Source organism: Tarenaya hassleriana, unplaced genomic scaffold (assembly GCF_000463585.1).
Source record: "Tarenaya hassleriana unplaced genomic scaffold, ASM46358v1 Cleome25, whole genome shotgun sequence".
NCBI classification, from domain to species: domain Eukaryota; kingdom Viridiplantae; phylum Streptophyta; class Magnoliopsida; order Brassicales; family Cleomaceae; genus Tarenaya; species Tarenaya hassleriana.
Window position 1 is genome coordinate 828614 of NW_010965775.1, and position 25993 is coordinate 854606.

The following is a 25993-nucleotide window of genomic DNA, read 5'->3' on the forward strand; positions in this document are numbered from 1 at the left end:
TATATTTGTATAGATGTTTGTATATATATGTGTATGTTTTTTATTTTGTATATATATTTATATTTTTATTTGTATATAGATATGAATATATATGTATATTTTTTTTGCTGTTTATTTATTTTATTTTAAATTTTAAAAAAAAATCGATTCAATTATTTTAAAAGTAATTTTTCCATATTTTATTTAAGTTGTCATCGATTTAATTTTAAAATTTACGATATTTTACTTAGTTTCTAACTAACGTATAATTTCAATTTTAAAAATAACAATTATATCACAAAAACTTTTCATATGAGATGATCTTGCGGTTGAAATTCTTTCACAAATGAATATGGTGAATGTCAGAAAAAATACTTTAGTCGTTATTGATACAAATTCAAAGTTTATCGACAATAATTATGATATAAAATAATATTAGTATTATATTAAGTTTACTAATATTTTTATGAAACAAATGTTTTATCACTCAACACATCATCATCTATAAACATTTATATAGATAAATAAATTGAACATCGTCAAAATATTCTATGCCAAATACTTAAATCTTTTAGAATTTTGTTACATAGATAGGAAAAAAAACACTAAAATCTTTTAGAATAAATTGATCAAGGGAGTATAGGGATGAATAATTAAACCGATCCGAACCGATCGCCCACCCCTACCTATACTCCCTTGATCAATTTATTCTAAAAGATTTTAGTGTTTTTTTTCCTATCTATGTAACAAAATTCTAAAAGATAGGGGTGGGCGATCGGTTCGGATCGGTTTAATTGGATTCGGTTATTTCGGGTTCGGGTTGTTCGGGTTTAGAATTTTCATATCCAATCGGGTGTATAATCTTAATCGGTTCGGATTCGGGTTCGGTTCGGATTTTTTCGGGTTCGGTTCGGTTTATCCAAACAAATATTCCGTAAAAAAAAGTTTTATAGAAAAAAAAAATCATAATGTCATGTGAACGAAATTCAGTCTAACATTAGTAGTCTCATATAAAAATAAAAAACAAACATAAAACGTTTCTTCAACAATCTTCTCGCACAAGAGCTCCAGATATCGAACCTTTGAAAATGAAAAACCAATGACAAAATAAGAAAGATCATTCAATAAACACAATTTAAAACTAGAATGAATATAAAAAACAACCACCTTGACGAGCTCCATTCTAGATGACACACAAATCAACTTGTCCCGAGTCATCTTGTCCCGACGATTTTTTAAATTCTATACAAAAAAATAAATAAATAAAGATATTACAAACTTATATAATACTTATAAAATAACGTAAATATAATGGATACCTTCCGTCAATGCAAACATAAACTCATTTTCTGCGATCAAATCACCGAAGCTACGTTTTTCATCCGAAATAAGAGGAGACATCAACCAATTTTGTGTAAGGACTATCGAGAAGCTTGGTAAGCTTGGTAAAATGATTCCATACATTCGATCTTGCAGGAACTATCCTCTTTCCTTTCGGAGGTAACTGTGAATTTGAAGCCGGTTTTTTTCTTTTATCACCAACCGATTCTACGACCTTAACTAATTTTGAATTTTGATTTTCCATCTGTTAAAATTAACATACAAATGATACGCTTATACACAAATTAACAAAAAAAAATTATATGATTCGTCGGCTTGTATACATACACAAATACACACACACATAGAATACACACACACACACACACGAATACACACACATACATAAATGGACTCGATCGTTTATTAAGATCAGAAGAGAGGGACTTCAGCTGGGTTACCAATCAAAATTCACGAATACACGCACATACACGAATACACGCACATACATACACGAATGCACACACACACATACAAGAATACACACACACACACGGATACACACACACATACACGGATACACACAATACAGGAATACACACACACACGAATACACACACATACATACACGAATGCACACACACACATACAAGAATACACACATATACACGGATACACACACACATACACCGATACGCCATCAACCGAGCCCATAATCTCTCGCCGCTGGTATACATACACGAATACACACACACACATACACGAATATACACACACACACATCGTACCTCTCTAGCTTTCGAGTTTCGACCTCTGTTACGGAAGAATCAGGGAGAGAGCTTCGCTACCTGCAAAGAACAGAACATAAGACACTGAGAGAGAGAGAGGAAACCGACGACGACAGATGCAGAGAGAGAGACGAGCGATTTCAGATAGTTAGAGAGAGAAGAGACCGGAGGGGACGGCTGAAGCGGCGAACGGGAAAGAAGCAGAGGTTTGCTTCAGTCGACGCAGACCTTGGCTTCGGCCGGAGGGGAGGGCTGAAGCGGCGAACGGGAACGAAGCAGAGGTTTGCTTCAGTCGACGCAGACCTTGGCTTCGGCCGGAGGGGACGGCTGAAGCGGCGCGACGAACAGGAGGAGAGGACTCAGTCGTCAATGGCAGAGCAGAGGCAGAGAGGAGAAGACTCGGAGGAGATTACTCGATGTGGATTAAACCAAACCCTAATTAACCTATTTTTTTTTAATTCGGTTTAATTGGATAACCGAAACCGATCGGTTATTTACCCGAACCGAACCGATCCGATCGGTTATAAGATTATATTAACCGATCGGATATTTTGTCAAAACCCGAACCGATCCGAAACCCGATTAACCGGGTCGGTTTTACCCGAACCCGATTAACCCGACCCGAATGCCCACCCCTAAGTATAGGGATGAATCGGACGCACCTGAATGAGAGGGATCCGAGGGTTGTGTATGTATGAGACGACATAATCTAAGATAACTTAAAGGAATTAATTGAGTTACTCACAGCAACAAGATGCATCAACCTTTTCGGTTACCCATCTCGAGAAAACCCCAAAATTAATCGTGCTGGTCTTAGAGTAGTCTTAGGATGGGTGACCTCCTGAGAAGTACTTTCATGGATGTGTGCATGTGAAGACAAAACACGCTAAAAGGTCACGTGTTGGTATGTGGGGATAGCTCTATCATTCCGTAGCGACCTTGGGTCGTTACATCAGTGGAGGCAGAGATTCTTTATCTGGAAAAAAGAACAGATGTGGATTTTGAGATTATTTATCTGACTTTGGTCCAAAACTTAGATTTTTTTACAAACTATTCTCAAGTGAATTAAAGAAGAGAGCTCAAGTCATGAACAAGAATTGAAAAAAAAATCACCAAACAATGTATCAAACGAACAAGTGAAATATCTCATGGAAAATTATTATTTAATATCGTGCTGATGAAAAATATAACGTTTTAGTAATATTTAGTCCATATATATATATATGAATGTATGTATGTATTTTATAATCTATTTTTTTTATCTTTTATGAATAATTATATATAATAATAATAATTAAGATTTTCGATTGAGACAATGATGAAAGATCATTCAATAAACACAATTTAAAACTAGAATGAATATAAAAAACAACCACCTTGACGAGCTTCATTCTAGATGACACACAAATCAACTTGTCCCGAGTCATCTTGTCCCGACGATTTTTTAAACTCTATACAAACAAAAAAAATAAACAAATTAAGATATTACAAACTTAGATAATACTTATAAAATAACGTAAATATAATGGATACACTGTTTTTCAATTATTTAATTTAAAAATATCAGATTAATTGTTATTCAAAATTAGTGAATGCGACTGATAATCTCAATATCTTCAAGATTAGAGCCGTTTAACAAAAGAAATGAACACTATGACAACGTATCTACCTGGATGTTGTGCATGATCAAAATGATCAGACATAATCTGTTGAGATATACCGGATCTTGAAGAATATTACGAGATATATCGTATAATGGAGATCTTATCAAATCCGGAAAATATATATTTAGGAATATTTATTATTATGTATACTTTACTTATTCAAATGTAAGACTCTCATCTATTTATATGTTATTTTGATTATCAATAAAAATATCATTCCGTAAATTTCTACATGGTATCAGTGCTTCTGGTTTTTTCTAATTTGTTGTTCTTTTTATAAAAATGATGATCGATAATGAGAGTGAAGATGAAGATGATGATATACTGATCCAGTAGTAATATCATTTCGAGTTTTTTTATATTAAGAATAAGAGAGTCATTTTATTTTTGTTTTTTTTTATTTTCTCTCATAATCTCACATGTTTCTAAAGATTATTTGTATAGCCGCCAATCATCTTATTCTTGCCAAAAACTTTGTTGTCATTAAACGTTTTCGCGTAGTTGTCTTTCAATCTCGGATGAATCAGAGTTATTCCCGAGACTTCTTTCTGCACCGCGATTGTCGTCCTTTTTTTTGTTATCATCAAACTTTTGTGCGTGGTGCCAAAGTTGTAGTGCAGTCATTTGTTTGATTTTTTTTTAGTTATGATTGACACAAGTTCGCAAGGTGATGTGGTTTAAGCGGCATGCGTTTGATCATCTTTTCAGCAAGTTGGGCGTTTCATGATCTTCCACGCTCCAACTTGAAGGGGGATGTTGAGATATACCGGATCTTGAAGAATATTACGAGATATATCGTATAATGGAGATCTTATCAAATCCGGAAAATATATATTTAGGAATATTTATTATTATGTGTACTTTACTTATTCAAATGTAAGACTCTCATCTATTTATATGTTATTTTGATTATCAATAAAAATATCATTCCGCAAATTTCTACATAATCTATTATATTTCTTTTGTAAAAAATAATTAGGATATTATGTCGAACTGAAAATTCTCCATCCTTTTGGCTCTCGAAGTTGTTTCCGGTGTATGATTGTTGTTGTGATTTGTACATGATATTAATAAAAAATAAGTTTTATTTGAAATTTTTGTTACAATTCGTTTTCCAATTTTCAATCTTAGAAACAAATGGTTTTTATTTTGACTTCGATTTTAAAGCCTCCATTGCAGGGTCTGCCCCTAGAGGAGGAGGAGAAGGGGACTTGGTCGAGTCCGGTGATGGCGAGAGACTATAGGCGGATGATCAGTTGGAGGTGAGGTACCATGTTGATGTGGTGGGCTTGAGAGAGGTGGTAAGAGAAGAGGTTTGGAGTCCGGTGGAGCCAGAGGAGGAGACGACATAGTTGAAGTCGATGGACTCTGGAATCAGAGGAACATAATCGGTGGATGATGTTGATGGCGAAGAACATAATCAAAATTTTGTAAATTCATGGTTTTTATAGAAAATTTTATCTATCTCAGTGTTTTTAATAAATAATAAAAGAGAAAATCCCAAAAAAACACTAAACTTTCAAATTTTGACCAAAAGAATACTGAATTTTCTATTTTATCAAATAAACATTAATTTTTTTAAGTTTGACAAAATAAACACTTAATCTTCAACGATTGTAAAAAAAAAAACAAAATGACTGACGTGGCACAATGAGATGCAAACACGTCAATTTATTTTTCTTAGTTTTTTTGAAAATCGAAAAAAGTTAATGTATTTCTTTGGATCACTAAAAAAGTTCTGTATTTTTTTGACAATCGGAGAAAATTTCATATATTTTTTGGATCACTTAAAAAGTTCGGTGTTTTTTTAGATTCGTTTAAAAAGTTTAATGTTTATTTGATAAAAAATAAAGTTCAGTGTTTTTTTATCAAAACTGAAAAGTTGAATTTTTTTTGGGATTTCCCCATAATAAAATGTATGGAGATATATTTATAAATAACGTTATGAGAAATACGTTGGTATAAAAAAAGCAAATCGAGTAATAATATCATTGCCATTGCCTCTCCTCTACTGGATGAGAAATACCTTTCGTCGAGTCTATTATAAACTTAGGTTTAGAGGGGTAAGAGAAGTTATATTTTGGCCGAGAGAAAATAACCAACCATGTCCGCGCAAGTCAAAGAATATATATATATATATATAACATTTTCATTAAATTCAAATAAATTTATTTATAATTTTATTAAGATGTATTATTTTTACAATATTTATATCAATATACTTAATAATAATAATCGATATAATAACCCGCGCATCGCGCGATTCTCCCACTAGTATATATATAAATAATACACCATATTATATAGACTTGAATCAGTTAAATCAGCATTATCATCATTTATATTAGTTAAACTGATCATATTAGTTAATCTGACTAATTTGATAAATATGATCGTATGATTGTAACTCGACTTCCATATGATACTATGACTCGTTTTTGTATCTCTTTACTGTTTAATGATATATATATGACCTTTCATTTTCTCGGTGATTTATAGTAAAAACTAGGGATGATCGTTTCAGTCCGGTTCTGAAGAACTGGATCAAACCGAACCGAAAAAATGGTATTTTTTCGGATCTAAAACCATCATCAATTTCCGAACGATATTATTTTTAGAGAACATAATTCTTCCGGAACCGAACCGAACTTTAAAAAGTCTCGAAAAACCGAATATTTTTAAAGAAAATCTATATTTTTTTAATAAAATTCGGAACCGAACCGAACCGATTCCGAAACCGAACCGAACCGAATATAATATAAAAACTGATTGATATATATTTTTACAAAACCGAAAAAACCGAACCGATCCATTTCCGTCCTAAACCCGAATCATTTGTCGAAAAGCCCGCCCCAGTAAAAACCCTAGGCGGAGATCTTTACAAACAGGAATTGAAGGCAACGAAGACGATAGACGATTTTACAAACAGAAAAACGAAACGATTGAACGGTGAATCGCCAAAAAATCTCAGGTAAACAAGAAAGAAAGCGATTTTTTTTTTCGGTTTAAATTTTTTGACTTGTAACTGTTATTCTCCTTTTCGCATTTTCTTCACAAAACACAAATTTAGGGTTCTGCCTGCCACCTATTTTTTTTTTTTTTTTTTTTTTAACTGGGTTTTGGAGTTTTTTTTTTATATATAAAGGGCAGTCGCATGTATCATTTAAAGCCAATTTTGCGATATCCCCACCACCGAGCGTGGAGAGTGATCATCTCCTGCCACACGCGTTTTTGGGGCAGAACGGACGCTATGAGCTTCGCTTCAGTTATCCACAACGGAATTCTCGCTCCCGCGAAACCGGATCGGGTCTTGGTGAGGATTCCGGTGATTCCGCCGCCGTTCCAGGCTCATGTTTGGACCCAGTCTCGTTTCTCTCTCCTTGTCAATGCTAGACGCTTTTCAGGTCTCGTCCTCTTTCTATATACGCAGTGTGTTCGTTTGTAGGTGTGATAGTGTACGTAAATGCGCGGAAGTTTTCGATCTGGGTCGTGTTGATGTGCTTTTGGGTTGTGAGTTTTGCAGCTGGGAATCGTCGTCTCGGTCATGTTCCTCCGATTGCGTGTTCCAGAGAGACTGAGCAGGAAGATGATGTTTCTTCTTCAGGTGAATGCTTCTTCTCCGAAATTCTTGTTCTATTTCGCTTAGTGTGGAGTATTCTTCATGGTTCAATGGTATTTTCGATGAAAGGGTTACAGCCATAGATCTGTGTTTCGATCTGGGGATTAGTTGTTTTCAGCTCTCGAGCATTTTAATTGCCGGAAAGATTTTGTTTTTGGGTCTTTGGTTCAGGTGCTCTTTTATGTTACTGCAAGAAATGGAATCCTTACAATCTGGAGTGAAAAATGAATCCTTTTAGTTCTTGGAAAAGAAAGAGAAAGGCTTTGTCTGGTTGGCAAATAATGCATTGTAAATTTTGATTTCTTTGGTAACAATGATTTGCTTGTGGCATGCTAGTACAGAGAACGAGAGGACCGGTCTTCTGCCTCGTACAGAGGCTGATAGTGCGAATACATCTCACTCTTCCCCATCATTAGACAGCCGAGGTGGAGATTCTCAAATAGAAGAGACATACAAAACATCCTTTAAGACCGTTGCTTTATGTGTTAGTATCTCTATTTGTTGCTGCTGGCTTTCATCCTGCGTTTGTTTTTCTTTCTTTTACTATGTTAAATGACACTGAGTGTGATTATGTACAGGTGAGTGCTGCTGTGGTATTTGGAATTGGGGTAGGTTTGAAGGATGGTCTTGGCAAGGCATCCGAGTTCTTCGCAGGGTGTGTAGGGCTAGAGCTGAAATGCTTCTTTTTGTTTTAGAATCCGATAACAATATATCCCGTATGATGTAGAAGACATTTCCAGTCCTAAATTCTTACACCATTCTTGCAGGTATTTATTGGAGCAAAGCTTGTCTGTGGACAACCTGTTTGTTTTTGTTCTTATTTTCAAGTACTTCAAAGTGCCCCTCATGTATCAGGTGCAGGACTATCTTTACAGAGATGCTTTTGACTGTATCTGGCATCTGTGGTTCTTCTTCTGAATTTTTCCATCTGGTTTTACCTTAGGCGAATCTTTCACTTGGTTATAACGAGTAATTTGTTATGCTGGATCTATAGAATCGGGTACTTTCCTACGGTATTTCTGGTGCAGTCATCTTCCGATTGTCACTGATATTACTAGGAACAGCTACTCTTCAGGTAACTCTCTTGCTTGGAGAAGAATGTTTGCTGGTGGATTACTAGGTTATATATTTCATTTCATCTCCTCATGCAGTTTCTCGTCCCTCTCTAACTTCTTTCTACTGTCCTTTTAGAGATTTGAGGCAGTCAACCTACTACTTGCTGTAATTCTTTTGTATTCATCGTTCAAGGTGCATAATACTTGTCTACTTCCTCTGAGCATTTGTATGTATCGTGTATCTACTTCCGTTGAGCTTCCAGTATGTTGGGTAAATGCTTCATAGTTTAGTTTTTCTGTGCCCACTGTTTCATTGCAGCTGTTTGGGAGTGAGGAAGATGATACAGACCTATCAGACAATTTCATCGTGAAGACATGCCGAAGATTTATTCCCGTCACATGTAATGTTCCTCTAGTTCTTTCTGTCCCCGGGAGTTGCCCATCATCTTATATGAGTGTAAACAATTGTACTAATACTGCTGTGCTGCTTGAGCTGATGTGTTTTCCTCCTTTATTTTGTCTCTTAATGTGGCAGCTAGTTATGATGGAGATCGATTTTTCACAAAGCAGGGTGGCATTTGGAAAGTAAGTATATGACATAATTTTATCGATGTTTTGAACACAGCATTCGCTAATTATCATGTTGCCTTTAAACTATACAATGGAAATATTCATATCATGGAGTAGCAGTCTTACTCTCTCGAGCCGTTTGAATGGGTTCTAACTGCTAAGAGGTTCAAAACATTTTGGGCAGGCTACACCATTGCTACTCACGGTTGCTGTTATCGAGCTCAGTGACATAGCATTTGCTGTATGTTTCATCAAGCCTTTGTGAATAGGCATCATATATATCCGTTCTTCTAGTGGTTAATTGTGATCCAAAATACCGATTTTTGGCCTTGTCATTTCCTTAGGTTGATTCTATACCGGCGGTTTTCGGTGTCACAAGGGATCCTTTTATTGTTTTCAGCTCTAATATCTTTGCCATCTTAGGTACTTGTTAATTATGCTTAATCCCTTTGGCCGAGTTCCAATTCAGAGAGATATTTAGATTTTGGTTTCGTTTTCTTTCCCTCATACTTGTTATGCATTTCCTACAGGACTACGATCTCTTTATACACTGATTTCTGAAGGAATGGAAGAGTTGGAATACTTGCAGGTACATTGCTCACTCATTTTTATGTTTCACTGAGCTTACATTGTGCAAGTTTACCATTCTCCGAACAAAACTAGGCATCAAAAGCATAAGACTGCTCCTTATCCTATGTGGGTTAAATCATGAATAGTCTTGTGGTAGCCATTACCAAATTTCATTGACGTCTCCCTCATAGGTGTTTAACCTCATTCGAGATTTGTATGCATTCACGACTTCATTTATATCCGACCCTATCCATATTAATCACAGTAATGCTCATTCTGGCACTCAGATTTCAACAAAAGAAACCCGAATCTTTGTGATTATGATGTGTCTGTTGTTCTCTGACCCTTGGGCTAGTGAGATGCGTATTAACCGGCTTTCTCTTTTCGTTTCTTTGCCATTTGTTTTGACCAGCCATCAATAGCCATTGTTCTCGGCTTCATCGGGTGCAAGATGATACTGGATTTCTTTGGTGCAAATCTCTCTTCTTGACTTACCCAATTTATTATCCCCCTACCATCCATACTCCCAACAACTATTACTCAAAAAAAAAAAAAAAAGATCTGAAGGGGTTTCTTCATTGCAGGCTTTCACATATCAACAGAGGCTTCACTTGGAGTTGTGGCTCTCTCTCTCAGCGCTGGAGTATTGTTGAGCTTAACAAACAAATCCGACAGCTGAAACAGAACACAGACGGCAATGGTACTAATGAACATTTACTCTCCGAGATCACCGGATCTTATGTCCTTTTTACTGACATGTTGTTTACATCTCACTTGCCAATGAATCTCTCAACTGTTCTTTCTTTTTCTTTTTTTTAATTTCTATTCTATTTATAGATTTTGGGCTAATGCTTCAACTCAAACTCTCGTGTTTCCCCTTAGTTAAATGTACAGCCTTTGAGTTCTGTTCTGTTCTGTGCTTTTTACCGTTGGTAGTTTGGTCCTTGGGAAAATATTATATTATAATTGGTAAATTGTCAAATAATTATATTGTATTTCGCTAAAATCCAATATGTAATGATCGCTTCGGTCAAACGGTGTATTTTTTTTTAAATGAAATAAAAATCACAAACTTTTCAAATTTGACTCCGCCTACGAAAAAATAAATAAATAATTATAAAATAAATATGCATATATATACACACACACCCACGTAGTTTGATTTTTTTTAATTCCGTTTTGGAAATAAAAAATTTCCAAGAAAGACTTGGGTCATGTATTGAGACGGGAACAAGTCCGGAGTCCAACCTTTGAAAACCTATTATTCAAAAAGGAAAAAAAGTATGTTCGGCTTTTTCCAATTAAAACAAATTCAAGATCACGAATGCTGACGTGTATATTGTGCCACCGTTGATCTCACCGATCTGCATATGTGCTCCTCCGCTGCTTCTTTTCTATATATATATATATATATGCGTTATACGAACGTAATAGCGAAATTCCATCTTCTCTTCAGAGGGAGTAGTACGATTTACTCGGTGTTCATCCATGGCTTCTCCTGCGTAAGGATTTTCACGTTCTTCTTTCCCAGAAAATTTATCGCTTCGTGCTTTTTGGCTTTGTTCATGGCCTTTTAGCTTCTGGGTTTTCACCATTTTGTGTCTGTATCACGAAATCATGAATTTTTATGTTGTTTTCCCACTTTCTGGCCTCTGCGCAAGGATCTTCAGATTCCATCTTTGCTCCCAGAATTTCCTTTCCTGGTGGTTTTTCGCTTCGTTCATGGCCATTTAGCTTCTGGGTTTTCCTCATTTCGTGTCTTTATCCTGAAATTCGGAACTTTTTTTACCTAGTTTTATCACTTTCTGGCTTCTGGGTTTCACTTAAGTATGATTTTTGCATTATTTCTCATGAAGTTCCTTCCTTGGAATTCAAGAAGTCTAGACGCAGTTCTTGAACTTTTCACCATTTGATTTCTGTTTCGCTTCTGGGTTTTCGTCCATCCATTTTTATCACTCTCAAGTTTGTAATTTTTTCGCATCGCTGATCGATATATAACGTGGAATTCCTCACAGCCTTCACGTTAATTAAACTTGTTTCGTCTGGTTGTCTCGAGACAGCGTCGTAGAGGATCGTCCAGCTCCACTCGATGCTACGGCCGAACCTCCCGCTCTGTTCGACGGAACAACGAGGTTTCGATTCGTTCATCCTAATAGTTCTTTACTTAATCCTCCAAAACAATTGTTCTTTGAATCGTTATGTTGATTATTGGATGATTTATCTGATATTGACTCGCTTGTCTCCATGTTCAAACAATCAAAGATTGTACATAAGCTACACATGCCCGTTTGCACAGCGTGTTTGGATCACCAGAAACGTCAAGGTATTGCTTTTCTTCTGTCTCCTGGATTCCCCATTTTATGTTGGATCTTCCTATTACCCGTTCTCTAATTCAGACACCCTTGTAAGGTCTGTGTACTGAAATGGTGGTGCTATGCTTTAGATACATGCATATACTATGTGTCTGTCTGTACACATATATATGTGTTATATATGTATGTATTTGTAGAGAGAAAGCTACACAGTCTTTCTTTGCGATAAGACTGGTATTCTCAGAATCTCAACTAGTACAAAAGAAGTCATCATCTATCTATATGTTTATACTTTAAGTCTCTGAAAGAAAACCGAGATTGATTTCTGTTTCTCTCTGGGGGTTGCAGGGTCTTCAAGACAAGATCAAACTGGTTGCCATTGATCTTGGGAACAGGCCTGTTTGGTACAAGGAGAAAGTCTATCCTGAGAACAAGGTCATCTTTTTAATCTTTTGAGCATTACACAAACAAGGGTTGTCGTTATTTCGTATATTCATTTCGACATTGAGCTGCTCACTAGTGTTATGAAAATGTTCCAGTGGGTTGATATTGTATTCTTCTTGTCTTTCAAACACGAAAACTGTTCATAGGAGGAGGGGTTTCTCTGATTGTTATTTTTGCAGGTGCCAGCTCTTGAGCACGACGGCAAAGTCATGGGGGAGAGTCTTGACTTGATCAAATATCTCGATATCAATTTCGAAGGGCCTTCCCTTTACCCCGAGGTAAAGATTTTCAGATTTTCCATGCCTTACAGTTACAATCACTATTGCTATTCATGTCCTGCTGTTATATGTAATAATATACTTGATGGAAACTGTATAGGATCGCGCTAAGAGAGAATTTGGAGAAGAGTTGCTGAAATACACCGATACGCTCAACAAAACTGTGTATGGTTCTTTCAAAGGAGACCCGGCTAAAGAAACTGGTAAAGATTCGTTACTTTCTGCTCGAAAAAATGCCGTGCCGTTGAAATATCTGACGGAGATTTCCGTGTCTGCTGCAGCGACGGTGTTTGATTATCTGGAAAATTCTCTGCATAAGTTCGACGAGGGCCCGTTCTTCCTTGGCCAGCTTAGCTTGGTAAAAGCGTTTCCTCTCTTTCAAGATCCTTCTTTTGCTTCTGTTTTCCCGAGAAAACGGGTGCTTCAAATGGCTCGGACCCTTCAATGTTCAGGTTGACATCGCCTATATCCCGTTCATCGAAAGATTCAAAGTCTTCCTCGATGAGGTATTCAAGTACGATATCACGGCAGGACGCCCAACGCTGGAAACGTGGATTCAGGTATGAGTTCCTTTTGCTTTCCTCGGATTCAAACTCGGGAAAGATTCGAGGTTGGAGGGATTTGAACATTGAAATGATGGAAAATTTGAGCAGGAGATGAACAAGAAAGATGCATATACCCAGACGAAGATGAGCAGCAATGTGATTGTGGAGATTTTCAAGAAGAGGTTCATGGTAAATTCCTAGTTCTTATTCTAAACATGAAGAAGCTAAGAATTACATACAAGCATGCTTCTGAAATCTTTTGGTTTGTCCGGTTAATTGCTATACCGGATTAATTTCCGGTTAATTATCTGTACCAAACCGAAGTAACTCCGGTTTTCATTTGCAGTGAGTCGCAGCACAATATGAAAAGATTGTGGTGAAGATTGAAGACGGTGAATCAAGTCAACAACGTTAGTGTTCTGTTCTGCTTCAAGTTTCTTGGGGGGTAAACTTGTAATAAGCGTTGAGTTTTCGGGCATTTAATGAAATAATTTACTTACCAATAATAACGTTTGATTTATCATCTAATTAATAAAATGGTTGGGTACGTTTCTTATTTGTGTAATTAATGTCCATATAAATGTCGATAACGACCGTCGACAGCCACTAAAGATGAAAAATTTATACTTAGGAGGCACCAAAAAAATTGTTGAAGTTTTTATACATCGTTAACTTTTCTCTTCGATTTTCTGGAAATTAAAAAACTTTCACAGAAAAAAGAAATAACACATTTCCTAATCTTATTTAATATAGATTAAAAGTAAAAAAAAAACGTGTGAATATAGAAAAATTATTATTTTTAAATAATATTACCTTATTTTATCAGGCATGCAAGAAAGAATAGCATTTTCTCGACAAAGTTTGCAAGACTCCATCATTTTTTTGGCCAAAAGGCTAAGAGGAAATTGTTTTAAAGAATCCATCTTTATTTATTATTTAAAAGAACCCTCCGGAGAAAAGAGAGAGAGAGCATCAACGCTTGCTGATCATCAATGGCTTCCCCTCCGTAAGGATATCCAGACTCCATGTTTGTTATTGCAGAATTCTTCTTTCATTGTTTTCATGTCCATCTAGCTTCTGGGCCTTTCCCGTTTCGCGCTTTTATCCCGAAATTCGGAAACTTTTTCCAGCTTTTTGGCATCTGGGTTTCGCTTAACTCTGGTTTTTGTACTCTCAAGAAGCTTCTTCCTTCGAATTCACGGTTTCTAAAGGACTATCTTGAATTTTTTTTTACACTTCCTGTTCACGTTTTGGCTTCTGGGTTTCGGTCAATTCAATTTTTTTCCTCACAAGTTTGCAAATTTCTACGTCGCTAATCGCCTTGTCCGAACTTTCGCTTAATCTTTTTTTTTTGGTAACTGAACAGTCCTTTACTCTGATTTTCTCGGACAGTGTCGTAGAGGATCTCCCAGCGCCGCTCAATGCTTCGTCCGAGCCTCCCGCTCTGTTCGACGGAACGACGAGGTTCTTCCTCTGTTCTGTTCATCCTAATATTTCTGCTTTGTTCGATCTTCCAAACACGTGTTCTTGAACTTGTTACCTTTGATATCTGTGTGGTTTTTCTGACTTGATTTTTCCTGTTTAGATTGTACACAAGCTACATATGCCCATACGCCCAGCGTGTTTGGATCACCAGAAATCTCAAGGTATTGCTTTTCTTTTGCATCTTTGGGATTCATCATGACTAAGTGAAAAGAATTTGCCCTCAGATTAGTCCTTACCTGTTCTCTAAGCCACACCTGGTAGCAACCGTGAAAGAGTTTGTGTTATTGAATGTGGTGGCTCTATGCTTAGTTACATTAAGATGTGTGGGTTTTTTTCAGTATATGCATGTGTATATATATATACCTACACATGCGTGTGTGAATGGTGTGAGGTCCAGTGGATTGGAGCAAATCCCTCATAGGTCTGGCTGCTTGAGCTGAGCTAGGCAGTTTCAGGGTTTGCTCGGGCAAGCCAAGAGCTGAAATGTTCCAATAAGCTCGTCTTGTCTTACAGAATGGGTGTTTCCATTGATGGAAAGCTAGGTAGGAGGGGTTTTGTAGATAGAGTCAGTCTTTGGACACCATGAGGTTCTTTAACATTGCAAAATATTTACCATAGAGAAAGAATGAAAGCAAGATTGATCTCTCTCTCTCTCTCTCTATTCTCCGGTGGGTTGCAGGGTATGCAAGATAAGATAAAGTTGGTTCCTATAGACCTTGGGAACAGGCCTGCTTGGTACAAGGAGAAAGTCTATCCCGAAAACAAGGTAGGTTTTATCTTTTGAGCATTACAAGAAAATTTTTCATCAGTTAGTACATTCATTTCAACATAGAGCTGTCCACTAGTATGACTATTCCCGCGGTGGATCGGTAGCTGTATAATGATAGATAATATGATTTCCAATTGGTTATAGATACCCATACAATTGGTTAATCCTTCTTCCATGACAAATGCTACAATACATTGCTCAATGGACACTCCTTAGTTTCTAACCATCTTTCAAACAACATATTTGCAGGTGCCAGCGCTTGAGCATAATGGAAAAGTCATTGGGGAGAGTCTTGACTTGATCAAATATCTCGATAGCAATTTCGAAGGGCCTTCCCTTTACCCTGAGGTAAAAGGCCATTGCTGATTTTCTTTCTTTATTCTCTATTACTAATCATATGTCTTGCCATTGTATTGTACTAATATTATTTTTGTAAACTTTCTAGGATCCTGCTAAAAGAGAGTTTGGAGAAGAGTTGTTGAAATACACCGATATGTTCAATAATACGATATACAGTTCGTTCAAAGGAGACCCGGCTAAAGAAACGGGTGAGAATCGGTGTTTTCTACCTCAGAAACTTTTTTGATATGAGGAAAAACTTTCTGACAGGAAATTTACATGTCTGATTCAGCGCCGGTATTAGATTATCTGGAAAATGCTCTGCATAGGTTTAGTGACGGGCCGTTCTTCCTTGGCCAACTTAGCTTGGTAAGCCTGTCCTTTTTCAAGATCCTTCCTTTTCTTTTCTTTTTTCTTTGTAGATCATTTCAATCAACCATGAAAACCGATGTTCCAAATGGCTTGGACCCTTCAATATTCAGGTTGACATTGCCTACATCCCGTTCATCGAAAGATTCCAAATCTTCCTCAGTGAAGTATTCAAGTACGACATTACGGAAGGACGCCCAAAACTCGCATCATGGATAGAAGTATGTATATATTATATATCTTCACACTCTTACACATGCCATGTTCGTAGTTTTCGTTGGCTTCCGCTGAAGATGTTGAAGTGATTGGTAACTTTGGTGCAGGAAATGAACAAAATGGATACCTATGCCCAAACGAAAATTGATCCCAAGGTGCTTATGGAGTATTACAAGAAGAGATTCATGGTAAAAAAGAGAAAAATTCATCACTGCCTCTTTGAAAATATTAACCTGCAATACCAAACCATATGCTTCTATTTCACATTTCTCTGTGAAAACATCAAGAATCTTGAAGTTTCTGAACTGGGCTCCGGTTTTTCATTGCAGTAATAAGGTATAAAATGCGTCGGACCGAGCCAACTGTTGGTAAGTAGAGGCTGTTGATGAATGGAGCGTATGAAGACTTTTAAAAACGTCGAGACTACTGTTTTCAGCATCTTGCTACATGTTCTTTCGGAGACTTCAAAAATGTCAGTAAAACTGTAATAATTTCTATACCAGTAAGTAAAACGTTTGGTTTGTATTTTACTGTCAATTAATAAAAGGGCTCGGCATGTATTGCGGTAAATGGTAATGTCTTTATATACCACCCTCTGGCCAATTGAAGGTAACCAAAAATACCGGTTTTTAACCAAAATCTTACCCGAAGTAAACCAAACGGCAAATCTTTCTTTTAACAAAATAGTGAAATACTCAAAGGTAATGTCGGTCACCTTACCAAAGCAGTGGAACATGTAACATCATTGTACAGTTTACAAAGCCTATACAGAAAGTGCTATATTTCTAAGTGTATCTCTTTGTGAATACGTCTATCTATACAAGCTCGGAAAAACAATATCCCCTTCTGAAAATTATTTGAAAAAGACCCTCTATGGGGAATCAGCAAATAATTTACCAGCATTAACCTTGTAGGTGTCTTCTGCAGTTTTTTCTAGATCATCCTGTCTCTGTCCTGCTTTGTCCTAGGAGGAGTCCCGGGGGCGAAAAGGGAACTCTGGACTTGCTGTGCCTCGGGATCGTACTTTTGGGATGAGAGGTACGAAAGGGCGGTCACAACATCAGCAATGACTGGTCTGAGATTCGGCTGCTCTTGCACGCACATGGCAGCAACTGCCAGTGCTTGGTACAATCCTCTTGGAGGGTATTGGCCTTGAAGCATCGGATCAGCTATCTGCGAGAATTTTCTCCGGTCTTTAAACAGAGGCCTTGCCTGAAAAAATGACAGTTCCAGCACGATATAACCAAGAATCGTTTTGGGAATATGTTCACTTTTCAAGAAGGTTGTTTCATTCCCTGATTCTCACCCATGCTACCAGATTTTGTTCTCCAGCAGGCCTTGAATTGTCGATGGCTTTCCTGCCCGTTATGGTCTCCAAAAGGACGACTCCGAAGCTGTAAACATCTGACTTGAGGGTTAGTTGACCTGTCATTGCATACTCGGGAGCACAGTATCCATAGGTACCCATCACTCTGGTCGAGACATGGGACTTGTCACCCACAGGGCCGATTTTGGCCAATCCGAAGTCAGATAGCTTTGGATGGAACCCATCTCCAAGCAAAATGTTGGAGCATTTTAAATCCCGATAAATCACCGGAGGGACAGTCTTGTCGTGCAAATACTCCAACCCCTTTGCAGCTCCTGCTGCTATTCTCATTCTAGTGTTCCAATCAAGCGGCTGCTTACCAGGTGAAATATCTGAAAAGAATCAAGTTGGGAATCATTTTCAACATATGGAATCAACTAGAAAGGTGATTGAGGATCATTGGGTTTATGTTAGATAGAATTAAGTGAATTTCTCTCAAGCTAGTAACACTACTCGTGGAGAGGTTTGAAGCCGATAAGATAATCTATAGCTAAGTACCTTCTTTATAGACGCATTGTAAATATAAAACTATCAGGTCTTACACACAATAACATTTCTTCCATATTCACAGTATTATACAGGGAAAAGGCTATGAACCAAAAAGGCTTAACTTGCGGTATTAATTAAAAAGTATACCGTATAAATGATCTTCCAATGACCCTAGAGGCATGTACTCATACACCAGAAGCCTTTGATCTCCATCAGCACAGTATCCAATTAGATTAACAAGATTTGGGTGGTGAAGGAGACTCAACATCAGAACCTCAACGAGAAACTCCCTATTTCCTTGTAACCCGTTATGGTCAAGTTGCTTGATAGCCACTACCTACAGATGAATAACGAAAGCAAGAAAGCTATCACTATCAAGCCACTCACCCATTCCTTAAATCTTCACGGAGACTTGCCCATGAGGAAAGCAGCTTACCTGGCTAGTATTTTCCAAGTATCCTTTGTAAACTCTGCCGAACCCTCCTTCCCCTAAAAGGCATTCTTTTCTGAAGTTTCTAGTAGCTGTAGTCAACTCGGAGAACGTAAATGTCTTTGCTGTAATGTGATCAGTTCCTTTGCTTTTGGATGCATTCTTATCACCCAATGATGATTTTGTCTTAGATTTCTCTGTAAAACAAATGAAATTGGAGAAAATGATCAATGTTTCAATGAGCAGAAATGAAACCAGACAACAGCAACAAGCAGACCAAACAACCCAGCATGTGTTTTGCCAGAACAGTCTGGATAGAACCGAATCTAATTGGCTACGGCAACAAGCTCAGTGCTTACAAAACCATCAAATATCAGAGAAATAATCTGAAATACCATCAACCAGAGCTTAAGAGAACTAAAGATTCAACCGTTAAACTATTAGAAACACATCAGAACACCTGAAACAATCCCCAAAATGGAAACCCTAACTACAGAAGGAAAGGGGAATCAACGGAACCAGTAAAGAGGAGGCAAGGAACCCACAAATAATAAGAAAACCATGCAAAACCAGACAAGACACAGAACCGCAAAATCATCTGTTTCCTATCCGAACTAAGAAACGTACCTGAAGCAGAAACACCACGATCAGAAGGCTTCCTGTTCCGATTCCCGTCGCCGTTCTTCCTTGTCTTCCCCTTCCCACTCGATTTCCCAGAACACGGGATCCAACCCATGAAGTTCCTGCCTTTTTTCTCTCGACGATGTTCGTCGATTTTCTCTCTGCCTTGATCGCTTCGATGATCTAGAAAGCGACAGAGCGAGGGGGAGGGAGAGAGAGGGAGGGAGGAAAAAGGAGGACGTTGAAATGTAAAAGAGGCAACCCAGGCTCCATCGCTGATTTTGCCCGCACGATTTGGCACTCGTGGGAAGAAAGAAAGTCAGAATTCTTCGCCGTTGACCAAAAAAGATTCAGAATGCATTAAAATTAGATTAGATGAGATTCTATCAATCATAGAGATACATTACAGATTTTGGAACAGAATTCCATCTGTTCTGTAATAACTCATCAAACAACATTTGATCAAAACATCATTTTCTCATGACATATATATATATATATATATATTAAGACCCCCTCCCTCATACTTGTAAATATTCGGTAAATTATTCTGTTACAAAACGGTAAAAACTCGATCCAACCTCCGTACAAATGTCTCCGATCATTGTGGAACTAACTGAAGTAAACAACAGATCAGAGTTTTACATTCCCAAAAGTCAATTGAACAATCTTTGTCCTAAACCCACAAAGATTAGACAACGAAGAATCGACAAAAAAAAGATAAAAATATAGTGTAGGGTTTCACCAAGGGTATCACAAGGATCAAATTCCAGAACAGGTAATGTTACAAAAAAAGGATAAAAGATCAAACAAGAGAAATCTGGATACCGGCAAAGGCGAGCTGTTCATGTTCTAAGATGAATGTACTGTCTGGTTTTGTCTGATTTCAGTTAACTTCTTCTTCAGCTTTGCTTGTATCCTCGTCGTTGTTCGCTGCCACGGCTGATTTGCGAACAAACTGTCCGCGGACACGGGGCCGTTGTTCAGCGAGTTGTTTCCGGCTGTGGTATCGTACCTGATACAAGAGTAACACAAAATTGTACTCCTTTTAGAACGGAGAATCTTTCTTCGAGTTACCTGGAATGTGTGTTAAGGTTCGGAAATTGTAGGGCTTCGACTCAGTAGCCCGATCTTCAGTCCTGCATATGTAAATCTTAACATCGACCGCTAGGGGTGGGCACGGGTCGGATACCCGGGAAAATCGAGAGATTTGGATTCGGATCCGGGAGGCTCGGATATTTAATTATGAGATTTGTATCCGGGATTTGGTATTTACGAGTATCCGGGGTACGGGTATCCGGAATAATAGTCGGGTACTCGCGGATATCCGGATCCGGATTTATTTAAGAAAAACAACAATATTCATATATAAAATTTTTAAAACATGAAGATATATTTATAAAAATTGATGAATTATGATAAAATATATAAGACAAAAGAGATAATAAGAGACAAATAATAATAAATTTAATTTTTTTGAATTAATATTAAAAAAATATGAAATTATTTCATCTAAAATAATTGTATTTTATAAAAATGTTATATAAATATAAGATATAATTATTTATAATCATAATACGCGGGTACCCGCGGATATCCGGTTTTAAAAATTCTATTATCCGGATTTGGATCCGGATTCACGGGTATTGAAAAATAAGGATTTGGATTCGGATTTGAAAATTACGAGTACCCTAAAATCGGGTATCCGTGAGACGAGTATCCGACGGATACCCGATTTTCGGGTATTTGTGCCCACCCCTATCGACCGCCACATAAATGTAGCCATATCACCATTTTTTTAGAAATCTTTCGAGCAAAGCTCCATCAAAATATACTAGCCCACCAATACAGACCACAATGCAGAGCTTTTTGTATGTTCATACAGCTGTTATTATCGGATAGTGATTTCAGGTTTTGTAAAAAGACACATAAGAGCAAACAACAGAAGCCATAATCTAAAGTTGAGAAAGGAGGTGTCTTTTTGTTTTTGTTCATAAGCTAAGTTGAAGCCACTTACCTTTTTCCTGAAGCACCTCTCCTTCCTCTTCTCACGGAACTTTGTCAGAGCAGCTTCTCTTTGCGAAATCATAGTTTCATCTGTTCCGTTTCCACTTCCACTTGCCCCGGCATTGTTATCACATTCCATATTCACTCCTCCAACATTCACAGCAGTGGTGCTTCCGTTCGGGCAGTTGCTTCCATGATTACTACCTGAGACACTTCCATTCACGCTGTAATTCACAGCATTTCCTTCAACCGCCTCGTTGTAAACATTTGAGGATCCACAGTGGGGTAGCTTCCGGTGACTGATGTGGACAAGATGGGCATGATGATCACGTGGCTTTAATGACGAATGCTTGACCGATGAAGATACCGCTGGATTTATCTTTGGAGCCCCTCCTGGCTTTGTGAAGGCATTCTCTGTCGTGGAGCTCATATCGATGTTACTGCTCCCGACATGGGAGTAATGATTTGGGGGGCCATCGTTCAAGTTTGAATGACAATCGCATACTGAAGCCTTTTTGGTAACATCTTGAATATTGTCATGAAGAGAGTTGCTTCCGGCATTGCCACTGGACGGTTTATTGGCATTCGAGGATGGATTATACCTGTACATAGAAACATAACAGCTGATCAAGCCAAAGAAACAGAGACATGGAAGGAAAGAAGAGCACAGATCTGTCATCGTGCAATTTGACAACCATATACTTAAGTATCTTGCAGGTATTGCGAATATCTGAGGCATAGACAATTCCATATCTCCATGTCTTAATCAGGCACATATGAGATACACCATTTTAGAGCATCACCCTAGATTCAAGACCTGCCTCAAAGTAATGATAGAGGTTCAAAGTACCTTGAGAAGGCTGAACTTTCGGAAGGTCTGAACACATTCCTGTCATCATTTACCATTATCTCATCATCTTTAACTGCTCTAAGCCTCTTTGGACCATGTTCAGCATATAGGAGTTCTTCAGAATTGTTGCCAGCACCTTCCTCAGTGTCTAAAGCTTTGCAATGTGTATTCGGTGCCTCAGGGTCCTGATTATCTTGGAGGTGTCTAGATTTCGCGATGAAACCCGAGCTTCCATCTCCATGCATTGGTTTACTCAAAGGGCTTTCACTGTTGAGATCCAACGGTCCTTTTCTGACTTTCATCTTCCATTTACTAGAGCTCCTTTCAAGTTGATTATCCTGTCTTTTGTTGCCGGCAATTCTGATCAGGGCTTCATCTTTTGGCTCAAGTTGTGGGTCAATGTCTATACGCATTGTGACATCTTCCGTAGGAGCGTACATGTTCCAGATCAAATTTTCATGTTTTTTGTATAGAAGAGAATATAATAGAAAAGGAGACCAAGACGAGACATTTTCCTTACCTAAGTTGTCATCCTGTTTTTGAGGCTCCTTGTCTGCATGTGCTGCTGCAACCAACTGAGTAATGGGACCCTCAGCATTGGAATGTATCACTTGAGCACAAGTGCTATCAGCTCGATCCCGAGGAGATTCCGGCCTTGGGCTGTCTACTTCCACGGCCTGTTTCGTCCAAGAGCTCTGCCAAAAAGCGATAACCCATAACAAATCTAGATTCTTAGAAAAATACGACACGGGAAAATTATGAAGCTTTGATTATATACGTGAAGTTACATCATCAAATTTTATGGAATGAATCCATGGAGTTAAAAAAAATTATCAAGGCACAACAACATACCTGAATGCCACTCCCATCACTGCTTCCATCACAAACATTCAAGCCATTGATCCCGTTTTCATTCTCATCATTGCTGCCTGAATCATTACCAGAATTTTCAACGCTCTTTGATTTCACAGACTTTTGAGTTTGTGTTCCGCTTTCACTCCCGCTGCCGCTGGACTATGGAAAGATGAACAAGAAAAACCATGAGAGGAAATACTTATGAGGTGTCAATATTCAGGAAGACCAATTCAAATTTCCGGATTACTGCTTTATCATTTCTTGGACATGAAACATACAAGAATTGATTTAGTGAAAAACATGGATTGTCAACCCTCTTTCGATCTGGAAAAGAGTTATACCCCATGTGAATTTTCATCGGATTCATGCAAGAAAGGCACTTACACTATGACATCTTCTCCAAACATGTTGCCAAAGGTTCTTAAGCTCATTTTTTCTGATCGGCTTAACCAGAAAGTCAACAGCACCTTTCGATAAGCATTTAAAGACCACCCCCATCGAGTCATGAGATGACATCACTGCAACACAGATCTCATGGAAAATGTAGTTAAAAGCATCTTTTCCCAAGGGCTTCTTACAGTAAAACAGCAAGAGATAAAGAACTTACTTATGACAGGGATGTTTCGACGGGTTTTGTGGCTCAAAATCTTGCATAAGAGACCAATACCAGATAAATAAGGCATGACTACCTCCGTTAACACAATATCAATATGATTGTTCATATCTGCTAATATCTTCAAAGCTTGTATACCATTTGCTGCCTCAACAACTGCCAGCACATAGTTGGTCCTTAATCAGCCATTGAAACCACATCCAAGGAAATGGATTTTGTCCAATCAGTGATTGTTACTTTAGAATCAATACATGCACCACCAACATGAGTACAGTGATGTTCCGAAATGAGTACATGTGTAAGCTTATTTAGCCCCAGACGAGAAGGGACAGCAGAGAGAGACATGATTGTCCCATGAACTAGATATTAGTCTCTGTGAAATATCGCAATAAGGTACTTTACAAGGACAAAACCCTATGTTACTTGAAGTGAAGATTTGTTCACTGTATAATAATCAAACCCAACCAAACTAAGCGCCCCAGCCTTTGTGACGTATATCCAGTATAAAACATTTCAATCCCATCATAACTTTTTTTTCCCCTGATGCCTAGACTATGGTTTTACATACTAGACTCAATTTTGGCAACACTGAAAAAGTAAGCATCTAAGTCAAAGGCATAATAAATTCTTTCGCTTCATCAATAAATCTCGAGTGTTGCTGCCATTGGATCATGAATATGGTTTTATAAACTTTGGAACTGACCTTCATAACTACAGTTCCGGAGCAGTGCAGTAACCACATGACGAGTTGAGTCATCATTTTCCACAAGCAGAACCCTAATGGATCTCACATGAAGAAACCTTTCCCAACAAACAGTTTCTGCTGTCTGATGCTGAGTGTGTGGGATCTGAATTGCAGCTGAGGCACCCACAGCCCCCAAACTCCCATCCCTTGCATCATCGTTGACTTTATCATCTTCATGCTGTCTCCCTGCCTGAATCTCAAACCTATCATACATGGTTTCCCTTGTTTTTCCACCATGCATTTGGTGATTCATCCCATGCCTATCCTTCCCGTCCCCATCAACGTTCATCTGAACCAATTCCGCTACTCTAAGTTCAAATGATCAAACAACAAGGACTTTCAAACATTACAACACTTCTAACAATAAATATTGACTCCAAAAGTAAACTGTTTCTACTCTCTAAAATTTCAAGCCACCATAAACATGGTTTCTCCCAGAATAGAAAGGTTTTCCCTCTCCAAAGGATTCTATGGCCCTGAAGAAAAATCAATGCAATAAGACAGTAAGGAATTCAGACGGCGACTGATGGAATTACCACTTCCCCAATTTCTAGGACTTCCAATTCAAATCCCAACCCATTTAGAAACCCTAATTTCGATCAATGACAATACTGCAGCAGCCATAGTCAGACATTAATCCAGAATTTTGACAACAAAGACCAGAAGCATCATAAGCCCCACTAATTTTCAGACAACCAATCCGATCACATCATCAGCAGAATCACCAAACACTACAAACACGAAATGAGACAATTTCAACTAATGATATCCGAAAAAGACCAAACAAAATATCGGGTTAATCATGAAATTGATCCTATAAAATATAATTCCAAGAGATAAGAATCACGTGCAACAGCAACATCAATCACCACCGACCAGAAAACCGCAGCTAACGGATGGGGCAAGAGAAACATGAAATCAGAACAGAATCAAAGTGGAAAAGGAAAGCAACATACACAGAACTCAAGGCTTTTTCTGCTTCAGAAAAAGACAAACACAGTGAAATGTTGCTTCTTTGGGATCATGTCTCTCGGAAAGTGGAGATCGGAGAAGAGAACGGTATCACCGATTTTCTTTGTCCGGGAGGATAGATATTGGGACAGAAAAAATCCGACGTGGACGAAACTAGAGGCCATGAAGTGCCACGTCGGATGCAGATATTTCCACGTGGCATGTTGCAGAGATCGCTGAGGTGGACGAGATCAAAAACCGGTTGTTCGAAGTGTCCTGCCAGATCTGAGAGCTTTCCTGATGCCACGTGGCGTCGTGAGGGTGAAGGAACGTCGTTATCGAGGGCGTCAAGGCCTATCTCATCTCGACCGTCCAATAGGATGTGGTAGGTCACGGCGTTAACAGATATTTTAAGTCACTACGGTGGGCTTAAAGCAAAGTTTCTGAAGAACATAGGCCATAAATGGGCCTAAAAAGCCCAATAATTAAAAGCCCGTAAAAATAAAACTAATCGTCGACAGCAGGGTTCGAACCTGCGCGGGCGAAGCCCAACAGATTTCAAGTCTGTCTCCTTAACCACTCGGACATATCGACTTCATGATTACGCTGACCTAATTTTTAACATATTCTTAAGTAAATAAATTTGCCCTAATTACAGAACCGCACGTGGTAAGTGTAGAATTTTCCCGCCATCTTCCATGCTCTCAGAGCCGCCGTAAATCGCCACCGTCGCAGTATCAGATC

At 38.1% G+C, this 25993-nt stretch overlaps 5 protein-coding genes and 1 non-coding gene across 8 annotated transcripts; 3 read left to right on the plus strand and 3 right to left on the minus strand.

Annotated features, from left to right (window-relative positions):
• The first annotated feature begins 6632 nt into the window (after positions 1-6632).
• On the plus strand, positions 6633-10480 carry LOC104816307 (thylakoid membrane protein TERC, chloroplastic). The gene is made up of 15 exons (XM_010545048.1): positions 6633-6722; positions 6897-7155; positions 7275-7355; positions 7712-7854; positions 7949-8025; positions 8138-8225; positions 8365-8445; positions 8562-8618; positions 8745-8826; positions 8961-9010; positions 9180-9236; positions 9340-9418; positions 9526-9584; positions 9978-10035; positions 10150-10480. Exons 2-15 carry the CDS (start codon positions 6906-6908, stop codon positions 10242-10244), a joined length of 1257 nt encoding a protein of 418 aa, XP_010543350.1. The 5' UTR covers positions 6633-6722; positions 6897-6905; the 3' UTR covers positions 10245-10480.
• A 490-nt stretch (positions 10481-10970) lies between these two features.
• LOC104816309 (glutathione S-transferase L3-like) lies at positions 10971-13700 on the plus strand. Its single transcript, XM_010545050.1, has 10 exons — positions 10971-11067; positions 11626-11697; positions 11828-11888; positions 12226-12312; positions 12501-12599; positions 12700-12802; positions 12881-12957; positions 13052-13159; positions 13253-13333; positions 13491-13700. Exons 1-10 carry the CDS (start codon positions 11054-11056, stop codon positions 13491-13493), a joined length of 705 nt encoding a protein of 234 aa, XP_010543352.1. The 5' UTR covers positions 10971-11053; the 3' UTR covers positions 13494-13700.
• A 339-nt stretch (positions 13701-14039) lies between these two features.
• Positions 14040-16892, plus strand: LOC104816310 (glutathione S-transferase L3). Its single transcript, XM_010545051.1, has 10 exons — positions 14040-14150; positions 14537-14608; positions 14730-14790; positions 15309-15395; positions 15648-15746; positions 15844-15946; positions 16030-16106; positions 16220-16327; positions 16430-16510; positions 16652-16892. The coding sequence occupies exons 1-10, from the start codon at positions 14137-14139 to the stop codon at positions 16652-16654; spliced, it is 705 nt and encodes a 234-aa protein (XP_010543353.1). The 5' UTR covers positions 14040-14136; the 3' UTR covers positions 16655-16892.
• Positions 16893-17009: 117 nt separating this feature from the next.
• Positions 17010-19555, minus strand: LOC104816312 (serine/threonine-protein kinase CDL1). The gene is made up of 5 exons (XM_010545052.2): positions 19235-19555; positions 18614-18804; positions 18325-18514; positions 17629-18020; positions 17010-17534 (listed from the first exon to the last, which is right to left on the minus strand). Exons 1-5 carry the CDS (start codon positions 19341-19343, stop codon positions 17256-17258), a joined length of 1161 nt encoding a protein of 386 aa, XP_010543354.1. The 5' UTR covers positions 19344-19555; the 3' UTR covers positions 17010-17255.
• Positions 19556-19752: 197 nt separating this feature from the next.
• LOC104816313 (two-component response regulator-like APRR7) lies at positions 19753-25368 on the minus strand. Of its 3 annotated transcripts, none has more exons than XM_010545054.2 (9): positions 25255-25368; positions 24257-24587; positions 23548-23709; positions 23325-23458; positions 22938-23099; positions 22606-22780; positions 22086-22506; positions 21246-21837; positions 19753-20243 (listed from the first exon to the last, which is right to left on the minus strand). In XM_010545054.2, the coding sequence occupies exons 2-9, from the start codon at positions 24585-24587 to the stop codon at positions 20115-20117; spliced, it is 2106 nt and encodes a 701-aa protein (XP_010543356.1). In that variant the 5' UTR covers positions 25255-25368; the 3' UTR covers positions 19753-20114. The 3 variants fall into 3 exon arrangements, with proteins under 3 accessions (XP_010543356.1, XP_010543355.1, XP_010543357.1); XM_010545053.2 differs by having other exon boundaries at positions 24257-24601; XM_010545055.2 differs by having other exon boundaries at positions 24257-24606.
• A 393-nt stretch (positions 25369-25761) lies between these two features.
• Positions 25762-25843, minus strand: TRNAS-UGA. Its single transcript has one exon. It is a non-coding gene; the product is annotated as a tRNA-Ser (tRNA).
• Positions 25844-25993: the final 150 nt, after the last annotated feature.

Excerpts from the sequence above, each read along its gene's own strand:
- LOC104816312 (XM_010545052.2), bottom strand. The coding sequence starts at position 19,343 with ATGGGTTGGATCCCGTGTTCTGGGAAATCGAGTGGGAAGGGGAAGACA. Across the intron at positions 18,805-19,234 it reads TCGTGGTGTTTCTGCTTCAG|AGAAATCTAAGACAAAATCA; the intron begins GTACGTTTCTTA and ends TTTGTTTTACAG. Across the intron at positions 18,515-18,613 it reads ACTTGGAAAATACTAGCCAG|GTAGTGGCTATCAAGCAACT; the intron begins GTAAGCTGCTTT and ends ATTCATCTGTAG.
- LOC104816307 (XM_010545048.1), top strand. The coding sequence starts at position 6,906 with ATGTATCATTTAAAGCCAATTTTGCGATATCCCCACCACCGAGCGTGG. Across the intron at positions 8,026-8,137 it reads GCATCCGAGTTCTTCGCAGG|GTATTTATTGGAGCAAAGCT; the intron begins GTGTGTAGGGCT and ends CCATTCTTGCAG. Across the intron at positions 8,827-8,960 it reads AAGATTTATTCCCGTCACAT|CTAGTTATGATGGAGATCGA; the intron begins GTAATGTTCCTC and ends TTAATGTGGCAG.
- LOC104816309 (XM_010545050.1), top strand. Across the intron at positions 11,698-11,827 it reads CTGTTCGACGGAACAACGAG|ATTGTACATAAGCTACACAT; the intron begins GTTTCGATTCGT and ends AAACAATCAAAG. Across the intron at positions 12,803-12,880 it reads AGACCCGGCTAAAGAAACTG|CGACGGTGTTTGATTATCTG; the intron begins GTAAAGATTCGT and ends TGTCTGCTGCAG.
- LOC104816310 (XM_010545051.1), top strand. Across the intron at positions 15,396-15,647 it reads AAGTCTATCCCGAAAACAAG|GTGCCAGCGCTTGAGCATAA; the intron begins GTAGGTTTTATC and ends ACATATTTGCAG. Across the intron at positions 15,747-15,843 it reads GGCCTTCCCTTTACCCTGAG|GATCCTGCTAAAAGAGAGTT; the intron begins GTAAAAGGCCAT and ends TAAACTTTCTAG.
- LOC104816313 (XM_010545054.2), bottom strand. The coding sequence starts at position 24,587 with ATGAACGTTGATGGGGACGGGAAGGATAGGCATGGGATGAATCACCAA. Across the intron at positions 23,459-23,547 it reads TCGAAACATCCCTGTCATAA|TGATGTCATCTCATGACTCG; the intron begins GTAAGTTCTTTA and ends TCTGTGTTGCAG. Across the intron at positions 20,244-21,245 it reads AGAGGTGCTTCAGGAAAAAG|GTACGATACCACAGCCGGAA; the intron begins GTAAGTGGCTTC and ends CTCTTGTATCAG.